This window comes from Rhamphochromis longiceps, linkage group LG11, assembly GCF_057381845.1.
Source record: "Rhamphochromis longiceps isolate RC_006_pf linkage group LG11, R_longiceps_female_GT1.1, whole genome shotgun sequence".
NCBI lineage: Eukaryota > Metazoa > Chordata > Actinopteri > Cichliformes > Cichlidae > Rhamphochromis > Rhamphochromis longiceps.
The window spans coordinates 2,682,326-2,705,925 of record NC_140567.1 but is presented as its reverse complement, the minus strand read 5'-3'; the positions used below and the strand labels follow the sequence as shown (position 1 = coordinate 2,705,925).

Here is a 23,600-nt window from a genome sequence, read left to right as displayed (position 1 = left end):
TCGTGACGCCTTGTCACGTGGAAACGGATTAAGACAGACGAGGGTGGGAAAAGTGAAGGAATTTGGATCAACAAAGGAGACCCCTGTTTGTCAAACTGGTCTAAAAAGGAATGTGAAATTAAAGAAGAAGTTGCTAAGTGGGAAAATAAAAATACTAACTATAAAGCACGAGTAAATATAGTTAAAACCCATATAGTATCTAAACTTCTCTTCCTTGCCACAGTTTTTCCTCCTCCTCACAAATCACTTTTACTTTTAAACAAACTGTGTGTTAAATTAATATGGGGAACAAACCGTGAGGTTACGAAACGAACTTTAATGTATAAAGGCAAAGAGTGTGGTGGATTGGGTGCGCCAGATCTCCGTATCACTTTGAGGATTCCTTTTATTAAAAATGTGTTTAGCGCTCTTAATAGGAGAACCCCATGGATTAGAGGTAACGAAGCACAATGGGGAAAACTAAAAGGTAGGGTTAGATCCAATATGCCGTATTATAAACTCCTCTTTGGCGACACTACGGAACAGTGGAAAGACCTTAATATTAACTGGACACAAGTATCCACTAAACAAGTATACAATATAATTAACAGTAAAAATAATGAAGGACAGATAAAATATAAGGGCGTGGGCGTAGAAGAATGCCCGCTAGTAGTTAAAAATATCTACGACAAATTAATCTCTGAAAATATGAGAGACACTGTGTGGTTGATATCTGTTGGACGCCTCCCTGTTAGAGCGGTGGTGCAGTGGAGCTGTTATGTTACCACCAAAGAATGTCCAATGCCACGGTGTGTCGAAGATGAAACCCTTGAACATTTACTGTTATCCTGTTATAGAACAGTAGAAATCAGGCAACAGATGACTAAAATGGGTTTTGAAATTGACAACAATATACAAGCTATAAAATATGGTCTGTTTAAAGAAAAAATGTATGACAGTAAAAGACGCCTCTTTTGGCTTATTATGTGTGTCATTAACACCCACATTTGGAAAACCAGAGCCAAGGTGGTCATTGAGCAAAAAATGATAGATAGCGTTGCTGTGTGCAAAAATATCCTTACAGACCTGAGAAGGAGGAAGACTTTAGAACAAAAAAAGAATAGCCCTTTACCTTGGGACCTTTTGAAGATATAATTAATGTTAATATGTTTGATTAATTTAACTTTTGTATTATTTAACTTTTGTATTAATGTATCTATTGTAAATTATTAAGAGATAGCAAGGGTGGTTAGGAAAAGACCTGCCGTGGGAGCTTTTATTATTGTAATATGTAAAATAAGATGTGAATAATTTGTGCATGGTGCTTGTATTATGTGTATTTGTAAAAAAAAAAAAAAGAAAAAAAAGAAAAGTGAAGGTAAAGCAAAAGTGCCTTCAACCTGCGCTCTACCAAAAGAAGACCGCAAAGAGACTTCCGGTCCTGTAGAAGTCTGTGAAAACTGCTTTTTGTATTGAGCCCTACGAACACTTTCCACACTGATCACGTTGAATCAAAAGCCCAGTCTGTTTGTGGATCTCACTCATGCTGGAGGATCACCCGTGGAACCTTTCATACCCACCAGATCTCTGATGGGCTCACGCCATTACACTGGTCTGTGTACTTTCAAACTTACAGTGACTCCTAACGGACCTTCACTTCAGCGAGGTCAAGGTTACAGCCATTTTTGTAGTTTTCAGCGGGTTTTCAGTCATTGTCAACCAGTGACAAGAAGCCCAATCAAGGTCTTTCTGTACTTTTCACACTACAACAGGGTGTGAAGTGCGCTGATGTTTCATTTAAATACCAGTTTAATGCTAATGATATAACTGTCAGTTTAAACGAATTTATTGTATTGATATCCATATAAGCTGCACAGAATCTTGAGGCTACTACAATATACCTCTGCTGTCTGGACAAAAAGTGCATGCATTTCCAAAGCTTGGCTTTAATCACACCAGTACTCAGTCACACTAGTTTTTGGAAAACCTGACTTTGTTCCTTCTGTTTACTCTGCTGCTGCCACAATGTTAACCTGAGATTCAACCGTATGCAGGACTGAGGTCACAAGAGGGTTTTTTTTTATCAAACTTTTATTGTTTTTAGACAAACACAAACATATAATCACTATTAGTTCAGTTCAGTTCAGTTCAGTTCATTTTTATTTCAAACATTTCAAACATGTGCCTTCACAATCATTACAAAATATCATTCCATTATTTGTTTGAAAAGGAGTAGGCTGAAGTATTTACTTATTTGTCCCTACCCCCTCAAGTTTTACCTCTCATTCATTTAATTTTTTTTTTTGTCTTAAATTAAACAAACAACATATGAAACATATAAACATATGAAGTAAAACAAAACATAACATACATAAATCAAAAACAAGAAATTAGCAAGCCCCACCACAGTATAGTTTCTTTCATATGAAAAATACAGAATGTGTATATTTGCAGATACACAAGTTATGGAAAAACAACAAACCAAAACAAAACAAAAAAACAAAAAAACAACCAAAAAAGAACCGCAACACCATTACCAGCAACATTACCATCCTGGGTTAACCCCGTTTTCTTCATTCTTATACTTATTTAATTTAACTTATTTAATTATCAAAAATAAAATAAAAGGTAAGCAATCAACAACAGAAAGAAAGAAAGACAACTTCAAAGACCAGAGAGAAAAGGAAAAAGCTGCTCTGAAAGGAAGCATGAGAAAAAGAAAGAAGGGGGAGGTAAACAGCCCAGAGCAAAAGATGTGGGAGCACTGTTGTCCCCGGCTCGGGCCCAAAGTTTCACTGCGTCTGTTTTAGCTCCATGGGTTTGAGCTGCAGGCAGTTCAAGATAAGCAAAATCAATAAACGCTGCCCACTGCTGCCAGTGAGCAACTGAAGTTTCCAGTGACAGTCAACTTTTTTTTTACAGCTATCAAACCCAGCTTAAAAACAAAAGACAAACATCTCTGAGCCTTATTTTGTTTGACTTGATATAAGTCGTTTATAGTAGAACAGACATGTGTAATAAAGTAGACAGTAGATGCTCCAATACATTAGAATTTTCTAATGTTTTTTTCCAATGGATGGTTCAGCAGTTATTAGATTCAATTCAGTTCAGTTTTATTTATATATCCCATAATTTCTTCACCTGCTTGCATTTAAATCCAGATCTAGGGTTCGTTCCAATAGATTGAAGAAGGTTCCTCACTGACAGACCTGACCCCAAAACAATGAAATGGTGGCAAAAATAACAGTTCTTCCAATTCTCTAAATATTAAGGAAAGGAACTTAAATGCACAACTGAACTCTGCCAGGTGCTCCTAGCACACCCTCACTATACGTTAAGGTGCACCAGGTCTGTCCAGTGTCCTCTCTTGCCATCAACCCACTACCCATCGGATCAGTGATCAGTCCCCACCCAAGGCACTCATCCCTATGAGAACCCATCAGATAACATAGACCCTGGGATCACTGGAACACACACACCCTCCCACCACAGAAAGTTGGGGATTTGTGGAGGGTAGTCTAAGCAACTTAGTTATTTTATTATTGTGCTGTATTAAAAAAATCAAAAGTCTAATTTCGACTTAATTTAACTGGAACAGCTTTGAGAGTAAACTAAAAAAAATGTAATTATATCTCACACAAGATTTCTGTCTGACCTTTGTTTAAAAACTACAGGTTCATATAATAGGATATTATTTTATAGGAAACATGAGACGTAGAAAGGAGAGGACACCAGATTTCCAAATGCCAAAGGAAAACTGGAGAATGAGAAGCACAGGAAGGAACAGGAGAGAGGAGACAGTCATATCACAATTTATATCACACAGTTTTAAACATTATTCATAGCAGCCAAACGTGATTCAGACAAATGTGAGTGCTGTACCGGACAGGAAACCATAGAGCAAGCTGCACTACACTATGAAGCTGAGAGCAGGGTTAGAAGAACGAAAGCTGACCTAAAGTTATTTAAGACTCGTTTGTTTCGGTTTTTGGAGCGACGTCATTCACACGCCCTACCAGTTGGTGGCGCTAATGCACCGTTTTGTTTGTCAATCGCTAACAAACATCAAGAAGACGAAGAAGAAGGTAAAGCAGAAGAACGTTAGGACGGTGGCTCAGTAGCCCGTGAATGTGTATTTGTTAGTGCATAATCCCATTCCTCTTTAGTTAGTTAGTACTGTTAGCGTGGAAGTGGGTTGGTGGGTTAGTGAGTGGGCTGAGAACAGCAGCAGAAACGGGCTCGTTGCTGGTTTAGCTCGAGCCTAACGAGCTAAACATTACTTGTTAGCTTGTAGCCCAGTCGGTGAACGTAGGCAGCGTACAAACTCCAGCTGAAGGTAAGGCTTTCAGCGGCCAGCCGTGTGCAGACGGAGGCGCTTTTCTGAATGCAGCTGTTGTAGCGTTGAGCTCATGTTGGCTGTTTTTCCCACAGCATGGCGCTCAAGTCCGGCGAGGAGCGTCTGAAGGAGATGGAGGCTGAGATGGCGCTGTGAGTACGAAGCATCCTCACTGCACACACCGCAGAGCTGTACCAGCACCTCTCCGATTACGTCGCAGGTTTTTCATGTGACTGTTTGCATGTCGACGCGAGGATGCACGAGTGTGTTCCTCTGGCCTTTCTGTGTTAGCAAGGTGCTTCACTGAGACAGTATTCAGTCAAAACACTTCACTTTAAATGTCACAATAACAACATTAAACTAGTGCTGTGGTGCCCATTTGCCTAACAAGCAACAGATCCCAGTTTGAAGAGACACAGATGCGTGCAGCGTGCAGGTAACCGCTCAGGCAGCTGTGCAGGAAAATCCCAGCTGACATCAGCATCCAGCCACATTCAAACTCGGTGAAATCTTCAGTTTTCCTCATTCCGGTGTTTGCTTTGAACATCAGCAGTCATCTTGATAGTCTCGACAAAACTAAATGTATTGAGTAGATAATTGTATTAAAAAGCAGGTGAACACTTGTACCTAACAAAACGGTACTTGCACTTAGAGCTGCTGCCCTTTCTCTTTACTAGTTTATCTGTGAGCCACAGATTACTCCCTTTGCTCTTCACTGTCACGCAGGATGTTTCCTGACTTCTATTCCAGTTTATTTCCACAGCTTTGTGTAGATGCAGTCAGGGAAACATTATTTGAACCCCAGCTGATTTTGTAAGTTTGCTCACTAACAAAGAAATGATCAGAGTATAATTTTAGTGTCGGTTTATTTGAACAGTGAGAGACAACAATAATCTAAACAATGCATTTCAAAAAAGTTACAAATAAATTAGTATTTTGATGAATAAAATAAATATTTGATCCCCTGTCAATCAGCAAGATTTCTGCCTCCCAGGTGTATTTTATGCAGGTAACGAGCTGACATTAGGAGCCTTCTCGGCTCGTTACCTGCATAAAAGAGAGCCGTCCAGAGACGCAATCAATCTGTCCAGATTCCAAACTCTGCACCATGGCTAAGACCAAAACGTTTCCAAAGATGTCAGGGTGAAGATTGTGGACACTCAAGGAATAGGAGTAGGCTACAGGACCATCACCGAGCAGCTGCGAGCATAGCATCCTGCTCGCAGGGTCTCTCTGCTCAGGAAAGCCGCCGTACAGGCCTGTTTGAAGTTTGGCACTGAGCGTCTCAATCTCAGAGGACGATTGGGCGAAAGTGTTGTGGTCAGATGAGACCGAAATTGAGTGTTTGGAGGAGGAAAAAATGTCAAAAATGAAATCTAATACAAACATCACTCTGCTTCTCTAGCTTTGAGCAGGAGGTTCTCGGTGGGCCAGTACCAGTATCAGGAAGTCCACCTGTCATGGAGGCAGTACCTGTAGCTCTGGCTGTCCCAACAGTTCCAGTGGTGCGACCCATTATAGGAACCAACACCTACAGACAGGTTTGTGTGTTATAAAAGGATTGGTCTCGATGTGATTAATAACAACAGCACCCTCTCTCGCTCACACACTCCGTGGTCTTTCTCAGGTCCAGCAGACATTAGAAGCCAGAGCTGCAACTTTTGTTGGACCTCCACCACAAGCCTTTGTGGGACCAGGTAAAGACAAATGCTCACATGGCAAGAGTGTCACCATCCAGTAAAACTCTTCCTCACCTGGAAGCACGCTGACAGTTAGATCTGCTGCTCGTGGTTCGGTCCGGCTGCTTGCGTTTGTGTTTCAAAATATTTGGATGGAAACCAAAGCTGATGAAAGCTGTAACTGGAATGGATAACGATATCAGCTGTTTCCTCAAAAAAAGTACTGGAGCACTGTAACCAAAATAATTTCCCCGAGGGATCAATAAAGTATTCTGATTGTTTTTGATGCATGTTGTGGTGCTAAGATTCATTTATGACTGACCAAAGTTTAGAGGCTTAAGCAGTATTTCAGATGCCGCCACGCTGCGCTCTCTCTGCGCTCACTCCTGCTCTCTCTGTGTCAGTTCCTCCAGTACGACCTCCTCCTCCCATGATGAGACCGGCTTTTGTTCCACATATTCTGCAAAGACCAGGTAATTTTTGAAGACTTGGTGTTTTTGCCTTGTGGGTGTGTCTGAACATTACATGTAGCATATAGTGTATGAAATCTGCCTTATTTGGAGCAAACAACATGCAGACTTGATGGTCCGTGTTTCAGGACAGGGTGTTGATACAGCACAGGCTGATCACTCAAACTCCAGCTGAAGACGGAGTTTAAAGGAATCTGCTGAAAACACTCTAAGACACAAACCAGTCAGATGGGTTTGCAGAGTGTTGCGAAGCATTGAAATGGTTTCATAAACCAGTGTAGATGAAGTTTGTCCCAGCTGAACATGGATTGTGGGTTGGACTCTGTGTTGTCAGGTGGTCCGAGGCTACAGATGATGCGTGGTCCTCCAGTAGCACCTCCTTTGCCACGACCTCCTCCACCTCCACCCATGATGCTCCCTCCTTCCCTGCAGGGCCCAATGCCTCAGGGACCATCTCAGCCCATGGCTGCTCCACCTCAGGTTCACAAACACGAGTCTGTGTGCAGACTGCTTCATGTCTTACTGAGATCATGTAAAATGGACGAGCGCCACCTCGAACCCTCTCGTCCAAATTTGTCTCTTTCAGGTTGGTGATATGGTTTCGATGGTGTCAGGCCCACCTACGCGACAAGTAGCCCCACTTCCTGTCAAACCAACACCGTCAATCATCCAGGCAGCACCAACTGTGTACGTTGCTCCTCCTGCCCATGTTGGACTAAAAAGAAATGAAGTTCACGCTCAGAGACAGGCCCGAATGGTATTTTGATCCGTGCATGACGCACACATTTGTTTTACGCTGGATTCTTTCAGATGTACAGAACTTGTAGTTTCTGAGGCCTTGTGATCTGGGTGTTGCAGGAAGAACTGGCAGCGCGGGTGGCCGAGCAGCAGGCTGCAGTGATGGCTGCAGGTCTGCTCAGCAAGAAGGAGAGCGAGGACAGCGGCACGGTGATTGGACCTAGTATGCCGGAGCCTGAACCCCCCCAAACTGAGGTGGATTTCTGCAAAACACTTTGCTCTTTACTTTGTAACGAGGAGCGAGAGCCCGTAAATATTTAGACTGTGAAGCCATGTAGCAGGCGACGTGCTGGCAGTAACACTGCACGTGCCGCCGTTTCAGGGGTTATATGCATTTTTAAAATACTGGTGAATGGAAAACTTCTACGTTTAGTGCTGTGGGCGTAGAATTATAAATATTATTCTACAGCTAATTTCCTTCAACATCTAACATCGTGACCCAACCAATATGTGGGGACATTTATGAGTTTGCACATTTACAAATGAGATATTTATTTATATGAAATAATGTGTAAATCAGTATCTGTCACAGATTTGGGAATTTCTTTTGTTTAAGTTTACATTTTAGTGTTTTAGGTGCTGTTACAAATGATAAACAATTAACATAGAATGGTAAACAATATAAAACAATGTTTATAAGGTAAGTATTTAAAATCAAAATGCATACAATCAGAGTACATTTCAATGAAAATATTTTGAATATTACAGAAGTAGAAGTCAAATATTTGCTAATTATCAAAGCAAAACAAATGTTCAAAACACCTGGATACAAGCTGTTCTTTAACAGGACCATGCTTTGCTTTGCTGTTAGCGATAACGCTAGCTACCCACATAGCACAGCATTAGTTTGTTGTTATGGCCCTCTGGAGCTGCCGCTGCATTAACAGTGATGACTGAGTGCTCGTCTCAGACTGGATAGTGTGGAAAAGTAAATGTCTTCTTTTTAATAATTGTATTCAAAATGTAAAGTAAAATATTTAACGATTTTTTTTTATTTTTGTTGACTGTGGTTCATCAGCAGCATATCAGATTATTAGAATATATCATCTTTAATGCTGCTGACTGTCCTGGTTGTCCAGATGATGCTTGACAACAGCAGTTTCTACCCAAAGTTAAACTTTGTGTGTGTGTGTGTGTGTGTCAGCATGTGGAAACTACTACTGAAGACAAAAAAAGGGCAAAATCGGAGAAGGTGAAGAAGTGTATCCGCACAGCTGCAGGGACGACCTGGGAGGACCAGAGTCTGCTGGAATGGGAATCAGGTGCAGCTCCACCAACTTCACTAACAGTAATAACAGAACAGAGACAGCTCAGTGTCATTGTTGGTTTTTTCAGTTGAGTGATGTTCTTCCATCAGTTGAATGCAGCTAAAGTAAATGCATTTAAAAAAAGGTGTGTTTCAGTAGCCATGGTGATTTTAGTTTTTCATGTGTAACATCAGCAGAATTGTCTCCATGTTGCAGATGACTTCCGTATTTTCTGTGGTGATCTTGGTAACGAGGTTAATGATGACATACTGGCCAGAGCCTTCAGCAGATACCCATCTTTCCTCAAAGCTAAGGTCGGGTCATTTGTCTGTTCGTCTTTCTTTTTTCTTCTTCTCCTAACAAAAAGACGATAACTGAGTTAAAAACGAATGACACGCTTTTAAAATAAGATTAAAATGTTATGGATAGATGAGATCAAATTAGAACAATTTAAGTTGTGTAGAACATGACGAATATGGAAATGATTCAGTCAGAAGTAATCCTGTGTGGGCGGTGACCTCTGACATTTAGTTGTATTTTCATGAGAAATAAGCAGCAAAGTGCTTGGAAGGAAGAGACGAGCGGAGACGCCTCAGGTGAAGGAAAACGAGAAGCTCTGTAAACTGTGGAGCTACTCTGACCAGTAAAAACACAAACACCTGAGTAAGCTTCAGATTTCATCAACTACATTTAGTCGACTAAAACTACATAAATGTACGTTTCTAAATTATGATTGAAGCTAAATTAGATTTTAGTCAAGACACTCAAATGAAATCATATGCTGTCAAATTCAGTTGGATAGGATATCAATTCCCTGAACATTTAACACATACGCTGTAGGTAAACAATGTCTTCCATCTGGATTTATTAATATCTGGTAACAGATGAAAGCAGAGTTGGAGACTCCTCAGCTTCAAGCTGTAAACGGTTCATGTCGTCCTCCATGAAAGAGCCTTTATGGCAGCTTATATTAAAGGAACGCTGTTCAAGAGGCAGTAAAAACCTTCATGTTTGTTGTTTGTGCCTCAAATGTAACAAAAACCTGAACTCAAGGTTTTCTCAGGGGAAACCACTGATCTGGCAACCAGTGGATTTTCAGGGCAGGTGCACTGGTTTGACCTCTGACTGGGATTCTGCGAGGAGTTTGCAGAACCCCAAAATATTTTACTGTCATCTGCAACAAACTCCTGCTGTTGGTGCAAGGAGTGGCTGCACCTGCTCGCTCGGAGTATGCTGTTTCCTCCCACAGCCCAAAGGCATGTTATTTAATTAGCAAATATTAGGGTGCGTTGGGTATAAAGTACTGTTAAAAATACAACTTCTCTGTGGAAGTGTCTCGTGTCACCAGTTGGTGGGTAACATGAAGTCATTACTAGGGCTGGGCCATATCATACCGTTCACGGTAACACCGGTATAATGTTGGGCAACGATAAGAACAGGAAATATGGCGATAGAATATGGGTAAAACGCGCATGCGCAGTGCCTTTGTTTTCATACGCACATGGCGGAAAAAGCATGGCGGCGAATGAGAAGGTCGAAAGCGGATCGTTGAGTGAAACCATGAACCAGAACTGGTTTGTAAAAATGCTGCAGCTTCACTGGTGTGGAACTGGTTTAGCTTTCGTCCGTCAGACACACAACAAAGCACTATTTTTGGTAGCGCATGCTAGCGGGCCGTCGTTATTACCGCGTTGTTTGGAAAATACTTAAAATCAATCCTTTGATTTGTCTGACAGTCGACAGAGCCCCTTATAATCCCGTGTGCCTTATGTATGAACTCTGGTTGTGTTTACTGACCTCGAAACCATTTTATGTGCACGGCGCTCGAACATCTGTCAGATGTTTCAGTACGACTTTGCTGAGCTACGAAGCCGCAGCGTTTGATGGATTGTTGGAGCCTTTTGGTTAAACTGTCAGACAGGAACTTGCATTTGCACTGTTACATTTTTATATAACTTTAATGCACATAAACAGCTGCTTGTTTCAGTGAAAATACATTGATGGGTTTTTTTGCACTAATAAAGTTGTGGAGTTGTAAAGTATTTTGTGTCAATTATATCGTCACTTATATCGTCATCACAAATTTTCAAATGTATATCGTGATAAGTATTTTGGGTCACATCGCCCTGCTCTAATCATTACTGTGTGTCAGCAGGTGGTCAGGGACAAACGGACTGGAAAAACCAAAGGCTACGGTTTTGTGAGCTTCAAGGATCCAAATGACTACGTGAGAGCCATGAGAGAGATGAACGGTGAGTCTCACACAGGCTCTCGCTACAGCTGTTGTTACAGGGCATTTGGTACCATCCTGGCACTCTTACACTTCTTTCCCTCTGTTTGTCCAGGGAAGTACGTTGGTAGCCGTCCCATCAAACTGAGGAAGAGCATGTGGAAGGACCGCAACATTGAAGTGGTTCGCAAGAAACACAAAGAGAAGAAGAAACTGGGCCTCAGATAGTTTCCAGTTTGTGTGTGGCCTCAAGGCCAGACTGTGAGATCATGACCCGGTCCATGGACTCATAACTTTTTGTTTTCCTTCTAAAATAAAACCAATATTTTTAAGATGTTTGTTTTACGTGATGTGCTTACATTGTATCTCTACTGACTGCCATTGTGATCAGTTTATTTTGGACGAGGCAGTGGTTCCGTCTCCCTTTGGCTTGGAAAATTATTGGAGGGACTTTACAATAATGATTTGGTGCAATATACAATTGAACTGGAAGCCATGAGAGAAGGCTCTGCAGACAACAACTCAAGAGCTAAAGAGGGAAAGATCCTCATGACAATTCAGGGCTGACGAAATAAAGAAAATCACTTTATAACCGCAGAAACACAGGCCTACGTCTGAATGTTTTTATTAATAACATTGGCTCAATGAAAAGGCCTCAGCATGTGACATGGTTAACTGTCAGCATCTACAGGGAGAAGTAAAAGCTGTTACTTACTGTCATGGCAGGAATTTAAAGGCTGGATGCACACGCTGATTTTTGAGGGAAGAGCTTTATGACGGCGCTGCAGTAACAACTCGACTGGTGTATGTGCAGGTTACATCAGCTTATCTTTATCAGCAATTACATTCAAAATAAATGCAATGAAACAAAAACAAAGATCTTAAACTGCAAATCATGTCAGGTGGCAAGTTGGCCATTTAAAGTGAAACGTTCTCATATCTGTGTCGCCACAGACCAGCCAATAAAAACAATGGGAACAAAGGCTGCACAACCTGAAGCAGCTGCGCGGTGACATTCAGCTGTGTTAACACAATCTTGAGTTACACAGGCAAAAATATAAAGTTTCAGATGCATCTTAGATTCAAACCGCTGCAGCTGACATCAGTGAGCGCACTTTTTCCAAACAACGTCAGATATGTCTGGATGATTCAAGGCATTACAGGTGGTAGAAGATTCAAGCCCACATGAATCCCATGATTCATAGCAACCAGCTTCATCATACTACAGTTCCCAACAACTCCTCCACAGCTGTCCGTCCACTGAAGATGACATCATTCACTGACACACCATCGTAACAGGAACCAGTCAAGGACAGGGCTAGGTTATTGTTCTTTATGAAGCCACGCATGGACTCTGGGAAGTAGACAAAATAGCATTAAACGATTTGTCATCACACTTTGTTGATGTTTAATATTTAAACGGATTCATACTCACCAACTCTCTGAAAGTGTCCTTCATAGTACTGAGGTATGCAGTCCTGTTGAAAAGATGATCAAATATAATTTATCTCTGTTAAAGTAACTCAAAGTGCAGTATTGGTATCTCTCAACCAGAGGCCTGGGAGGGTCCTGTGCAGGATCTCAGCAGTTCCTAAGACTGCGCTCTTATGCACACAGATCTGGGATGTTGTTCCCCGGATCTGCTGGAGCCACTCGCCTAGCTTGGGGGTCACCGCACCGAGTGCTCCGATTACCACTGGGACCACTATTACCTTCACCCTCCACATCTTCTCCAGCTCTTCTCTCAGTCCTTGGTACTTCTTGAGGTTTTTGTGTTCATTTTCCCTGATGTTGCTACCATTCGGTATAGCTACATCTACCACAGCTGACAGAACCTCTATGCTATGAACCCATACGCAAAGGTTCAAAGACTATCCAGCACATATTAGCAGGACATCCCAGTTATGCTGCAAACAGCTGATTGCAGTTCTTGCTGCCAATGGTGGCACAAACAGTCATTAGTTTTCAGGTGGAATGACTTCCTCCAGTCAAAGGCAGGAATGTTTGGATGGCCTTTTTCTATTAATAAATGAAATCGTTATTTCAAAACTGCAGTTTGTATCTGTTCGTCTGAAACATGTTTACATGACGATATGCAAAAAAGTTATTGTCCTTCAGAAATAGGAAGAGATCCCGCCATGATGACATCCGACTGAGAGATCATCTGACTCCTCGTGTGGCACAGAGCTATTTGTGTGTGTGTGTGTGTGTGTGTGTGTGTGTGTGTGTGTGTGTGTGTGTGTGTGTGTGTGTGTGTGTGTTATATAATATGTGGGGTCATACCCTGTGCAGAATCACTCGACTCCAGCTGGGTGCCGCAGTGACTCCGAGGTGGCAGCGCACCGCCTCAGTGGCTCTTGATAAGAGACGCTCCGCTGTTGCAGCTTCTGGAACCCCAAACTCCTCCTCAAACCAAGCCCCGCCCATCATTACCTAGGAAACATGATGAAAAGATATGACAGATAATCACATGTGAAATGAGTGGAAGTGTTGTTGTCATTATAAAAGCTGAGTTCTTCAAATACTATGAAGATATGCTTCAGTGCTTCCTGTAGTACCCCCCCCCCCCCCATTAGCACAGGATACTCCAAAGCAGTACATGAACAGCGACAGTTCATGTAAATTCATATTCTCATTCTAAGTTAACGAATCCAGTCAATCTTCCACGTTCCTTAGATCACCATGAGCTGGATGAGAACCTGCACAGTTATACTTGTAAACAGGTGATCAGGCATCCAGTCCAAGTGTTTCTGGGAAAGATACTGAACACCAGATTATCTCTGATGCATCCATCAGAGCAGTGTTTCCCAACCACTGTGCCATGGAAGACTATCTGGCTCCACCTGATTAGTACTGTAAGCAATCAGTGTGAGTAACAGTTACATTTTATTCCACTAGAGGGCAGCACAACCACCTGCTCTAAATGTGCTGCCAACTGCCAGTAAAACAGAAGAAGACGAAGAAGAAATGACATAATAGTCATGCTGTGAGACGTAATAGCAACAGATAAATGTCTGAAAAGAAAAAGTAGTGTAACAAGAAAAGACGACCATGATCACAAATCAGTATGAGCCACAGTGAAGATGCTGGCAGGCAACAAATCTTCCACAAGGCTGCATCGACCAACTGTTACACACAGAAACACACTGTGAGAGTGACGCAAGGTGTTGTTCGTCTGTACCGTCAGTCTAGTAGTCTGTCCATCTGGTCTGTTGTGCTGAGGGAAGGGAACAGAGTCATAGACCACCCCGAGCAACCCTCGGTCCTCCGATGACGGGACGAGGTGACCAAAACCCTGCCAACACACACACACGGACGCACACAGGTTTGAATAAGCTTGTGTGCAGTCTGTCTGATGCTCTTTTCTCCAGGAATCAGAAAACAAGTCAGTGTTTGCACTGGAGGCTTCAGTGGCTCACAGAATGAAAGCGATGCTTCAATATAGTTTGTTTTTACAACAGTGAAAATCTTCTTGTATCTGGTAATCTCAAAATTCAAAGAAGTGTTTTTTGTGCTCTCCTGTATTCTCACCATTACAGGCAAGATGGAGCCGTCATACTCCAGATTGACCACAGCTACTGTTACTGAGGAGATGTCCTGCAGCTGCTGGGTAAGAGGTTGGCAGGAGCGGGGCAGCACTGAAGAAAGAGCTGTGAACAGAGAAACAAGGGCTCGAAAAAGGAAACTTTTAATGTCATCCTTCAAATGATCCAGAACACTTGGTGTCACACAGGCAGGTTTTCGAAATGGGGTCGCCGTCGTCTTACTGGAGAACTTGAATGCTTACATGTTCATAAAATCGACCAGCAGTTGGAAACCATCCTGCCATTTAGTGCTAACTCAGCGGGTTCAGCCGCGACTGATGGCCTGAGAAACAGTGCGTCATTACCAACGTGTCATGATGTAAAACCAGCGAGCTCAACCATCAAAGCTGAGAGGAAGCATTCTTGTGCGTTTGAATTCAAAGGAGATGATGTTAAAATGGATGTGATGATAAATCTGAGTGAGACTAAGTGAAGTGTATCATATGTGACAGGATTTCTACACTAAGAATGAAACAAGAAGAAAATGTCATGAAGTTACTTTGAAGTTTAAAGCTTAGCTCTGACCCACGCGAACGGTGCGGCTGGATGTTGGGCAACAACAGTGATTGGGTGTCCAGAAAGAGACGCCAACGTTTATAACAAGCACCGCCCAGCACTGTGGACGTGTGAGTGGATTTGTGATTTTTCCATGTTAGCGTAGAAATTCAGGAGGATTTGGATTCCTTCTGTTTGTGTCTACAAAACTACTTCCAAGCGCTCGACTCCTCGCCGACAGACTACATCCACATAGATGTGGCGTGTCCTCTTCTTCTACCTCCCAGAGGTCAGAACAAAGTCCGCATTAGTTCACAGCAAGCTCGTTAAATAAGTATGATTTCAATCATGTCACTGGTTGCTTCTGTGATTCTTACCATTTGATTCAGCTTTTGATCTTTTTAAGATGCTTTAATAAGATATTTGCATTCAAAAGGTCTAAATTGTGGACATTCCCTTTTAACCCTTTGTAAAACAATAAAGCTAACAATGAGTATTGAACTACATTTGTATAAATAGCTCTTACAGGTCACTCCAGTCTCCAGTTAACAGACCCTAGTGGGTCAGCTTCCCGAGCCACTAAACTAAACCTAGTCGTACTGCAAGAGCAGCGATCTACAGCGGCGCTGTCGCTGACGTTTCTGCGAGGCTGCTCGGGACCCCGGTTGTGGTCAAAGCGAGCGGGGTAGACACCTGGAGGAGAGCGGCAGTCTGAACTGGTCGAGTTCCCTCACCCGTCGGCTGCACCTAAGTTTTGCAGCGGCTACTGAGGAAGAACCGAAGAGCAGAAATAGGACTTTTTAAGCTGACGGCCAATCTAGACTTCCTGTGTCGGAGTGCTGGTCCCACAGAGCAAGAATTTCAAGAGCACCTTTAGAAATACACGTAGGAAATGATTTTACCCACTGTACAGTCACAAGCTGTGGGTAGTGAGAGAAAGGATGATGTTACACAAAGCAGTGGAAATCCCTTACAGCTGTTCAGGGAAGCTCAGAGTGAAGCTGCTGTTGCACCATCAGTGCTTTACAATCATACTTGCCTTTAGCAGGCAGTGCAGAGATGATGTGGTCGGCTGATAGGACTCCATCCTCCAAACGGACCTGCAGACACACGCAGACAGACACACGCAGACAGACACACGCAGACAGACACACGCAGACAGACACACGCAGACAGACACACGCAGACAGACACACGCAGACAGACACACGCAGACAGACACACGCAGACAGACACACGCAGACAGACACACGCAGACAGACACACGCAGACAGACACGTAGACACAGTTAACTTGTGTAGACCAAATAACAACATTACTACCCTGATGTTCAACCTGCTGGTGATGCAGAGATAAGAAGAGATTGATCTGAGCTCCCTTACAAAACCTCATGGCAGCACAGTCCAAGTTCACATCCTTCTTTCTTACGGTCGTTACTTCCTCGTGCTAGCAGGCGAGGGAATCAGAACATTACACATTCAGGAAATGTGAAACCTTGCAAGAAGCAAACAAACTGCCATCCCCCGACACTACCATGTCTGATATGATGGTACCAACATAACACACCACTGCAAACCACCTAAGGTTTAGTTAAACGTCTTTAACCTCCGCACTAACCTGCCAACCAGAGGCTGAAGGATCAATCTGCTTAACAACAGCCTCTTTGTGAAGTTGCACTCTCCCACTCTGTTGTAGGTTCTCTGCAATGGCTTCTGGAAACGACTGCATGCCCCTCTTCAACGACCACTGTGCCCACGACTCCTTCTTAGATCTTTTAGCCAGAGGGCCGCGGGTAATCACCTGAGCCTCACCTGCAGGTTTCAAACATACAACCTTAGTCCTGCAATAAAGACAGCACACTTCACTGGTAGCACAGAGGAAAGTGAGACAGCCTGAAAACGCTGAATCCAAACAAATGATGACAGCACACAACAACCATCTGTTAGCATCAATGCAGGCAGAAAAATAGCCACGAAGAGCCAGCGTGTAGAACCAGAGCTCAAATCAATTATTTGATTTTATGAGGCTAAACACAGACGTTTAATCCTGACAAACACGTCAGAAAGTCCTGGGAGTGATTTTAAGATCAACTGGAAGTGCAGTGCAGGTAAATGGTTGCACGTACTGGGAAACTGTCAGAAATGGTCAGAGTGGAAGTGTTGGAGTGTACCTGAGCCCAGCAGCATTCCCAGGACGATGGAACCTCTGTGCTGCTCTGCGTTGTAGAGGACAGGAAAACAAGAGCGCACACTCAACTTCCTGCAGTCCCCAGCAAATACACCCCGACACAAGCTGTCCACAGCTATGTCTGCTAACTACACACACACACACACACACACACACACACACACACACACACACACACGTTACCTGTTTAGTTAAGTGAATCTTATGTAATTACTGTTAGAGACTAGCTTCACGTCTTCCTTACTAAATACACTCGTGTTTCCAAATGATAATCCTCGCTGCATCATGAGTGTGTCACCTCCCTCATAAAGAATGAGATGAACAGCTGTCAGGTATCTACACCTGCTCATTCAGACTTTGGTTCAGTCTGAGTTTTTGCCGGCCTCCTGGTCACGCGTCAGCTCTTTGCTTCAGAACCTTTAGATCTGCCTACAGGGGTCACTGGGTTGAATGTTCAAGCAGCTCTAATCTGAATAACGACTGGGGTGCATGATCAGGCAAGCACACGGGAGTTTCCACTTTAACTGAACGGCTGCTGCGGTTTTGTTTCTTTTAGTAAGGAGTTTTTTTGTGGGCCTTTGCAAAAGCAAAAGTGCAACTGAAAAACATTTGTCTGGGTTTGATAACATGTAAGTATATTGCTGATGAAAGGAGTCTTATTGAAGTTATTAAATCAGCGAAGTTTTTCCAGACTGAACATTTTGAGACTGACATCAGGTCACTTTTGTTTGGGTTTCTTGTTGCTATATTTAATAATAATAATAATAATAATAATAATGGATTGCATTTATATAGCGCTTTTCGAGAACCTCAAAGCGCTTTACAATACCACTATTCATTCACTCTCACATTCACACACTGGTGGAGGCAGCTACAGTTGTAGCCACAGCTGCCCTGGGGCAGACTGACAGAAGCCAGGCTGCCATATCGCGCCATCGGCCCCTCTGGCCAACACCAGTAGGCAAGTCGGGTAAAGTGTCTTGCCCAAGGACACAACGACCAGGACAGAGAGCCCAGGGATCGAACCGGCGACCTTCCGGTTACAGATGCACTTCCCAACCCCCTGAGCCACAGTCGCCCCGTTAGCTGGTGTTAGGTCAGTAACTTGCTTTCAATGATGCCATTTGATTTGTGGCTCCTGTTGCATCTCTGTTTTTGCCATGTTACCACAGGTTTATTGAAGCGACTGTGTGTGGGGCTTGTTTACTGACACAAAGTTCTGCTCACCTCCTTTCCTAGCCTCCTCGAAACGAACGAATGGACTGACTCGTCGTCGTTCTTGGTTTTATTCACCAGGATCTCAGCAGCGACGCTCAGCAGCAGCGGCTGAGAGAACGGTGGGACTGTCCGCACAATCCCACTGAAGGAAAAATGCACAAGGAGACGGAGAGGAAGACGGAAAGTTACAGGTTACGCTTCGTGATTTCATTTGAAATATATGTATATTTAAACAGCCGGTCGACATTCAGCAGCACATAATGCAAAATCAATGTTTGGTTGATTCAAATGTTTGTAAACACTCACCTGATTCCTGACGGCATCTTGTGCAGCTGACCATTAACATACAGGTATCTGTTTCTGGAGGCAACGTGGCTGTAGCTGACCGGCAGGATCTCCTCTCCAAGACCCAAATCATCCACCTGCACACACACACACACACACACACACACACACACACACACACACACACACACACACACACAGACACACACACACACACACACACACACACGCACACACACACACACAGACACACACACACAGACACACACACACACACAGACACACAGACACACACACACACACACACACACACAGACAGACACACACACACACACACACACACACACACACACACAGACACACACACACACACACAGACACACACACACACACGTCCAGGTTTCAGTCTGTCGTGGTCAGTTCAGCTCTTATCAACAGTTGCTGTGATTTGGTCTCAGTGTTGCTGTTATGATATGAACTCACCATATTGAGCGTGTTGGAGCCCACCGCCCCTGCAGGTCGAATCCCTCTGGGTCCATGTTCAAACACTGCTCCATCTGATCTCCGAGTGGACCACAGCCAACCTCCAAAACGACTGCTTGCCTCTAGAAGGATGACCTGTTTGGATATTTAGGTTTAAATCCTCTCAAGATGTGCGCAGCAAAGGCCAAGAAATGAAAGACAAGTGAAACGGAGGTAAGAGGCACAACATTTCATATAAACATCTTAGTGACCTTCCTGAATCTTCATTTGCATATCTCATGTTTTAGATGTTCCTGGAGGACATAAAGCCCTGCACCTGCACAGGAAGTCCTTTAATCACTACATCCTTTCACACTGGACGCAGCCCTGAAACCCACTCGTGTCTACAGGTTTCGCCGCACATTAAGTTTCCTGCTGCGCCGAGGAAAGAGCATCACAAGCACAGATGTGGAGCGTGATATACTCGTGCATCGACCACGGTGCGTGGCGATGCACTTTCCCGCGACCAATAGAAGCAAAGCCTGCAGAACATGAACGTTCTGCACACGTCCAAGTTTGGTCAACTTTTCCACATACAGGGACCTCCAGAGTCCTTTCAACGGCTCCGTGGACCTCGGGGGACTATTGTGGAAACGACACACTCTTCACTAGTCGGGACAGTTTCAGAGCTGTAGTGCTGATGAATGAGTGATACATGTTTTATTAAACATTTGGATATAAAACGACACAGACCCTCGTAGTGGATACAACGAGGGACACAATTTTTTGAAATGAAGGAGCATCTCGTACACGCAGAGCAGCCGCAGAGCAGCGCGCTCAGCGCAACACAAAGTTGGGTCATTCGCTCTAGCTAGCAGTGAGGTCAGCGCACTGATGTGAAACAGCCTTCTTATATAAAGTGTCCTGAGATAAGTGTTAAATAAAAGTGAACAGAACTGAGCACACAGGACTTCCTGCCCGTCTTAGCGGAGGACATTTTACCAATGGAATTCCTAACCACATCTCGAGGTTTCACTTCCTGGTTTGATGAGGGTTAGAAAAATGAGGGGTAGGGTTTCAAATCCAACTCTGGACTAAACAGGGAGCCAGTAAAAGAAGCTAGTGTGGGGGAAACACCACCTGCCTTTGTTCCTGTACTTACACTGCAGCACGTGGGATCCGCTGACTCCCTTTCAAGCGCGCTTTTCAAACAGCGCGACAATAATGAACTTCAACCAGTAACGAGCAGGTTTTCAGCTCACTGTCACAGGGTGTTTCTAACATCTGCCAGATGTAATAAGGGTGCTCGAGAAACTTGCTTCATACATGGAGGGTTTTTGTTCCCAGCTTTTTTCTCCTAATCAAACAAAGCATGTGTTACCTTGGTAACCTGGGGGCTCTTGCACAGGTAGTAGGATGCAGCCAAACCCCCAATCCCTCCTCCAAGGACAGCGACTGTTCTCATTGGCCAACTGCAAACACAAATGAAATCAAGAAGAGTGAATAGAGTGAATATGCTCGTCCGGTTTTTGGACACACGTTTGTTTTGGGGTTTTTACGCCACCATGGTGAACGTGAAATGAAGAACCGAACTTAAAGGTTTAACATTAGAATGACTGGATTAACCATCCATCTCCAGACCTCTTAACTCTGCTCTGTTGTGAGATTCTGAGGGGAAGTGAAACACCTGCTCATGTGAGCTAACAATCCTATATGTTTAATTCAATATTAGAGACTAAAGCTAACAGACTGTAGGATAGACAAGCTGTGAAACATACTGATGGACCTGAGCTGGGGTGGAAATTAGGACCCACCACTGGCCAAATGTGGGTAAATTTATGAAGTGGCGTGTAAATTTAAAACAACGCACAAGCCACCGTGTCAGGTTTAAATTAAGTTACGGTGTTCATACTGTGTTACATCAGTGTGTGCAGGTACACATGTATGATACACTGTAAGAAAAAATGTACTGTACAGAAATGTAACAGAGTTAATTAGTTAGTTGGGCGATCGTGGCTGAAGAGTTAGGAGTTCGCCTTGTAGTCGGAAGGTTGCCGGTTCGAGCCCCGGCTCTGACAGTCTCGGTCGTTGTGTCCTTGGGCGAGACACTTCACCTGTTGCCTGCTGGTGGTGGTCAGAGGGCCCGGTGGCGCCAGTGTCCGGCAGCCTCGCCTCTGTCAGTGCGCCCCAGGGTGGCTGTGGCTACAATGTAGCTCCATCACCAGTGTGTGAATGGGTGGATGTGTAAAGCGCTTTGGGGTCCTTAGGGCGCTATATAAATACAGGCCATTTAAGAATAAATGATACAATTCATAAGGTTTGGTTGTTCTGGCCAAATGTTACACACAGAAACTAGCGGCTGGTAAAATGTTTGGAAGATTTTTATTTCCAGCCCCGACCTGAGTGTAGCTGATAGCCGATAGCTGGTAAAGATATAGCCGACAGTTGGTTTATCAGGCCTCTCACTCTGTCACCCTCCACCCTGTCAGTCTGTCAGCAGTCTGTCCAACCGCCCACCTTCACACAAAGAGCCCTGCAGCCTGGCAGGAGGCTTTTTGTGTAGTTGATACTTAAAAGAGCAGAAATAAAGGAAAGAATTCCAATTTTCTGTCCTTGGTGTGTCGCCTTTATCCTCAGTGGATCAGTGAGCTGTCATTTGTGAGATGTGGTGAAGCCAGCCGCCTCTTATCTGACGCGTAAATGTAAGCTTCGGGCACGCGCCTCTCCTTCAGTGATGATCAGACTCACACACGCGTATGCGCGTGCACACGTTGCAGAGTCTGATTGCATCATATTCATATAAAATCATCCTTAACAGTTGACGTGAAACTTTCAGCACATTTTCTCTCATCAGTTTCATCTCAAACTGCTTTAAAAACTGTAAACAATGTGATGTCATGATGTGACGTCATGTTAACATTTTATTAAAACTCATCTGAATTTTTTTAATCATGTTTCAGCACAGATGTGAGCATAACTGCCCTTTGGTTTTTTTTAATATTGCAGCTGACAGACATGAACCCAGATGTTACCGGACCAGAGGAACGACGTGCAGAAAGTTCCACAGCAGGCGCGTTTCTACACCGTGTTGAGCAATCAAAGCGCTTCACGTAACTTGTGCAGTCACACCAGCACAGGTGGCTTAGCTAACTAACATCTGCACACATCCCGTGGATGCATCGGAGACGAACACGGGTCAGTATCTCGCATGCAGACTAGGCTCGAACCAGTTCTGCCACCTGAGCTACAGCCACCCACGCGCAATGTGTGCGTGCGCGAGTCTACAGACGCTGCCGCACAGCCTAGTGTAGACGCGCAAGAAGGTTTACGCGCCGCATAAACATGTCAGCAGAACTGTGGCACGCTGCTGACATTTCCAAACAACCCGACGACAGGTCACAGTGGAAAGTGTGAACGAGCGTACTTTGGCAGGTGGACGATGCCCAACACCATCCCCGTGAAACAAACACGCGGGCTGTTACAGAGTCTGCGCCAACAGCGGGCAGAGCCGCTTCACGGTCAGCGTCCTGCTGCTGAGCTCGGGCTTACCTGTAGACGAGGCACGGTAACGAGTCCGCGCTCCGCAGCCTCCACTCACGACCACAATAACGCTTCCGACTTGTTCTTGATTTTAGATTTTTATTGGCAGCTGGCAAACAGCTGAATGGTGCATTACCGCCACCAACTGGTGTGGAGTGTGGTCTGGGTCTCAAATCCAAACAGCTTCCCCTCTTTTTTAAACTGAAATAAGGCCTGATGACCTTTGATCACAAAGGTCCTATTTGATGTTTATGTTACTGAGCATGTTTCCTCCTCTCCACAGTAGTCACACTCCCCGTATTATGTTTCCCCATCATGAGTAGTGTAGTGGTCAATCCAGTATGTCCAAATCTCATTCTTGATACGACCACCTCCTCTCTCCTACTCCGTCCTGTGGCTCCCATCCTCCTTTGAATTCTACACAGCCATCGTCTCTTCCTTTCTTCCTCCCACTGTCTTTGCCATCTTTTCCTCACCTCTTGCCTGACCATACTCTTTATCTCTGCCTGGCCAAAGCTAACAGCCATGTCAACCACCCCATGTTTTGTGCCCTTACTTATTTCCTGAGTCCACAGTGCGCCGGAATCCATAAACACACCTGTAAGTTGCATCATGTGTGCTCTGAAACGTGTTTGCTGAATCTCTGCTCCACCGTCTGAGTGACTGTAGACGGACCAACGATGAGCTTGAATCTGAACGAATGACTGCATGTAATGGGCTCATGCCTGCTACCCACTGAAAGCTTACGGTATTGTGAGCTAGAGCAGGGCGATATGGCCAAAAATATTTATCACGATATATATTTGAAAATTTGCGATAACGATATAACCGACGATATAATTGATGCGAGACAAAATACAACTCCACAACATTACTAGCGCAAAAAGACAACCTTCCATTTATATTCACTTAAACAAGAAGCTGGTTTTTATGTACATTAAAGCTTTATAAAAATGTAACAGTGCAAATGCAAATTCCTTGCTGAAAGTTTAACCAAAAGGCATTTCCACTAGAAATGGGCTGACATGTCCTGAGCATAACCATGTATAATATCCACTGAAGTTAAAAAGAGGTGCTTTGCAACATTAAA

The 23,600-nt window shown here is 43.9% G+C and overlaps 2 protein-coding genes across 2 annotated transcripts; one reads left to right on the top strand and one right to left on the bottom strand.

Moving 5' to 3' along the window:
* Nucleotides 1-4,037: 4,037 nt before the first annotated feature.
* rbm42 (RNA binding motif protein 42) lies at nucleotides 4,038-11,071 on the top strand. Its single transcript, XM_085422033.1, has 12 exons — nucleotides 4,038-4,315; nucleotides 4,411-4,467; nucleotides 5,721-5,856; nucleotides 5,943-6,012; nucleotides 6,399-6,467; nucleotides 6,799-6,944; nucleotides 7,051-7,221; nucleotides 7,323-7,457; nucleotides 8,407-8,524; nucleotides 8,726-8,823; nucleotides 10,665-10,761; nucleotides 10,855-11,071. The coding sequence occupies exons 2-12, from the start codon at nucleotides 4,412-4,414 to the stop codon at nucleotides 10,965-10,967; spliced, it is 1,209 nt and encodes a 402-aa protein (XP_085278159.1). The 5' UTR covers nucleotides 4,038-4,315; nucleotide 4,411; the 3' UTR covers nucleotides 10,968-11,071.
* Nucleotides 11,072-11,348: 277 nt separating this feature from the next.
* On the bottom strand, nucleotides 11,349-22,627 carry ppox (protoporphyrinogen oxidase). The gene is made up of 13 exons (XM_085422031.1): nucleotides 22,520-22,627; nucleotides 20,352-20,442; nucleotides 18,992-19,126; nucleotides 18,530-18,645; nucleotides 18,233-18,365; nucleotides 16,989-17,133; nucleotides 16,436-16,629; nucleotides 15,858-15,918; nucleotides 14,271-14,389; nucleotides 13,921-14,034; nucleotides 13,023-13,172; nucleotides 12,175-12,217; nucleotides 11,349-12,093 (listed from the first exon to the last, which is right to left on the bottom strand). The coding sequence occupies exons 2-13, from the start codon at nucleotides 20,433-20,435 to the stop codon at nucleotides 11,957-11,959; spliced, it is 1,431 nt and encodes a 476-aa protein (XP_085278157.1). The 5' UTR covers nucleotides 20,436-20,442; nucleotides 22,520-22,627; the 3' UTR covers nucleotides 11,349-11,956.
* Between the last annotated feature and the right edge of the window lie 973 nt (nucleotides 22,628-23,600).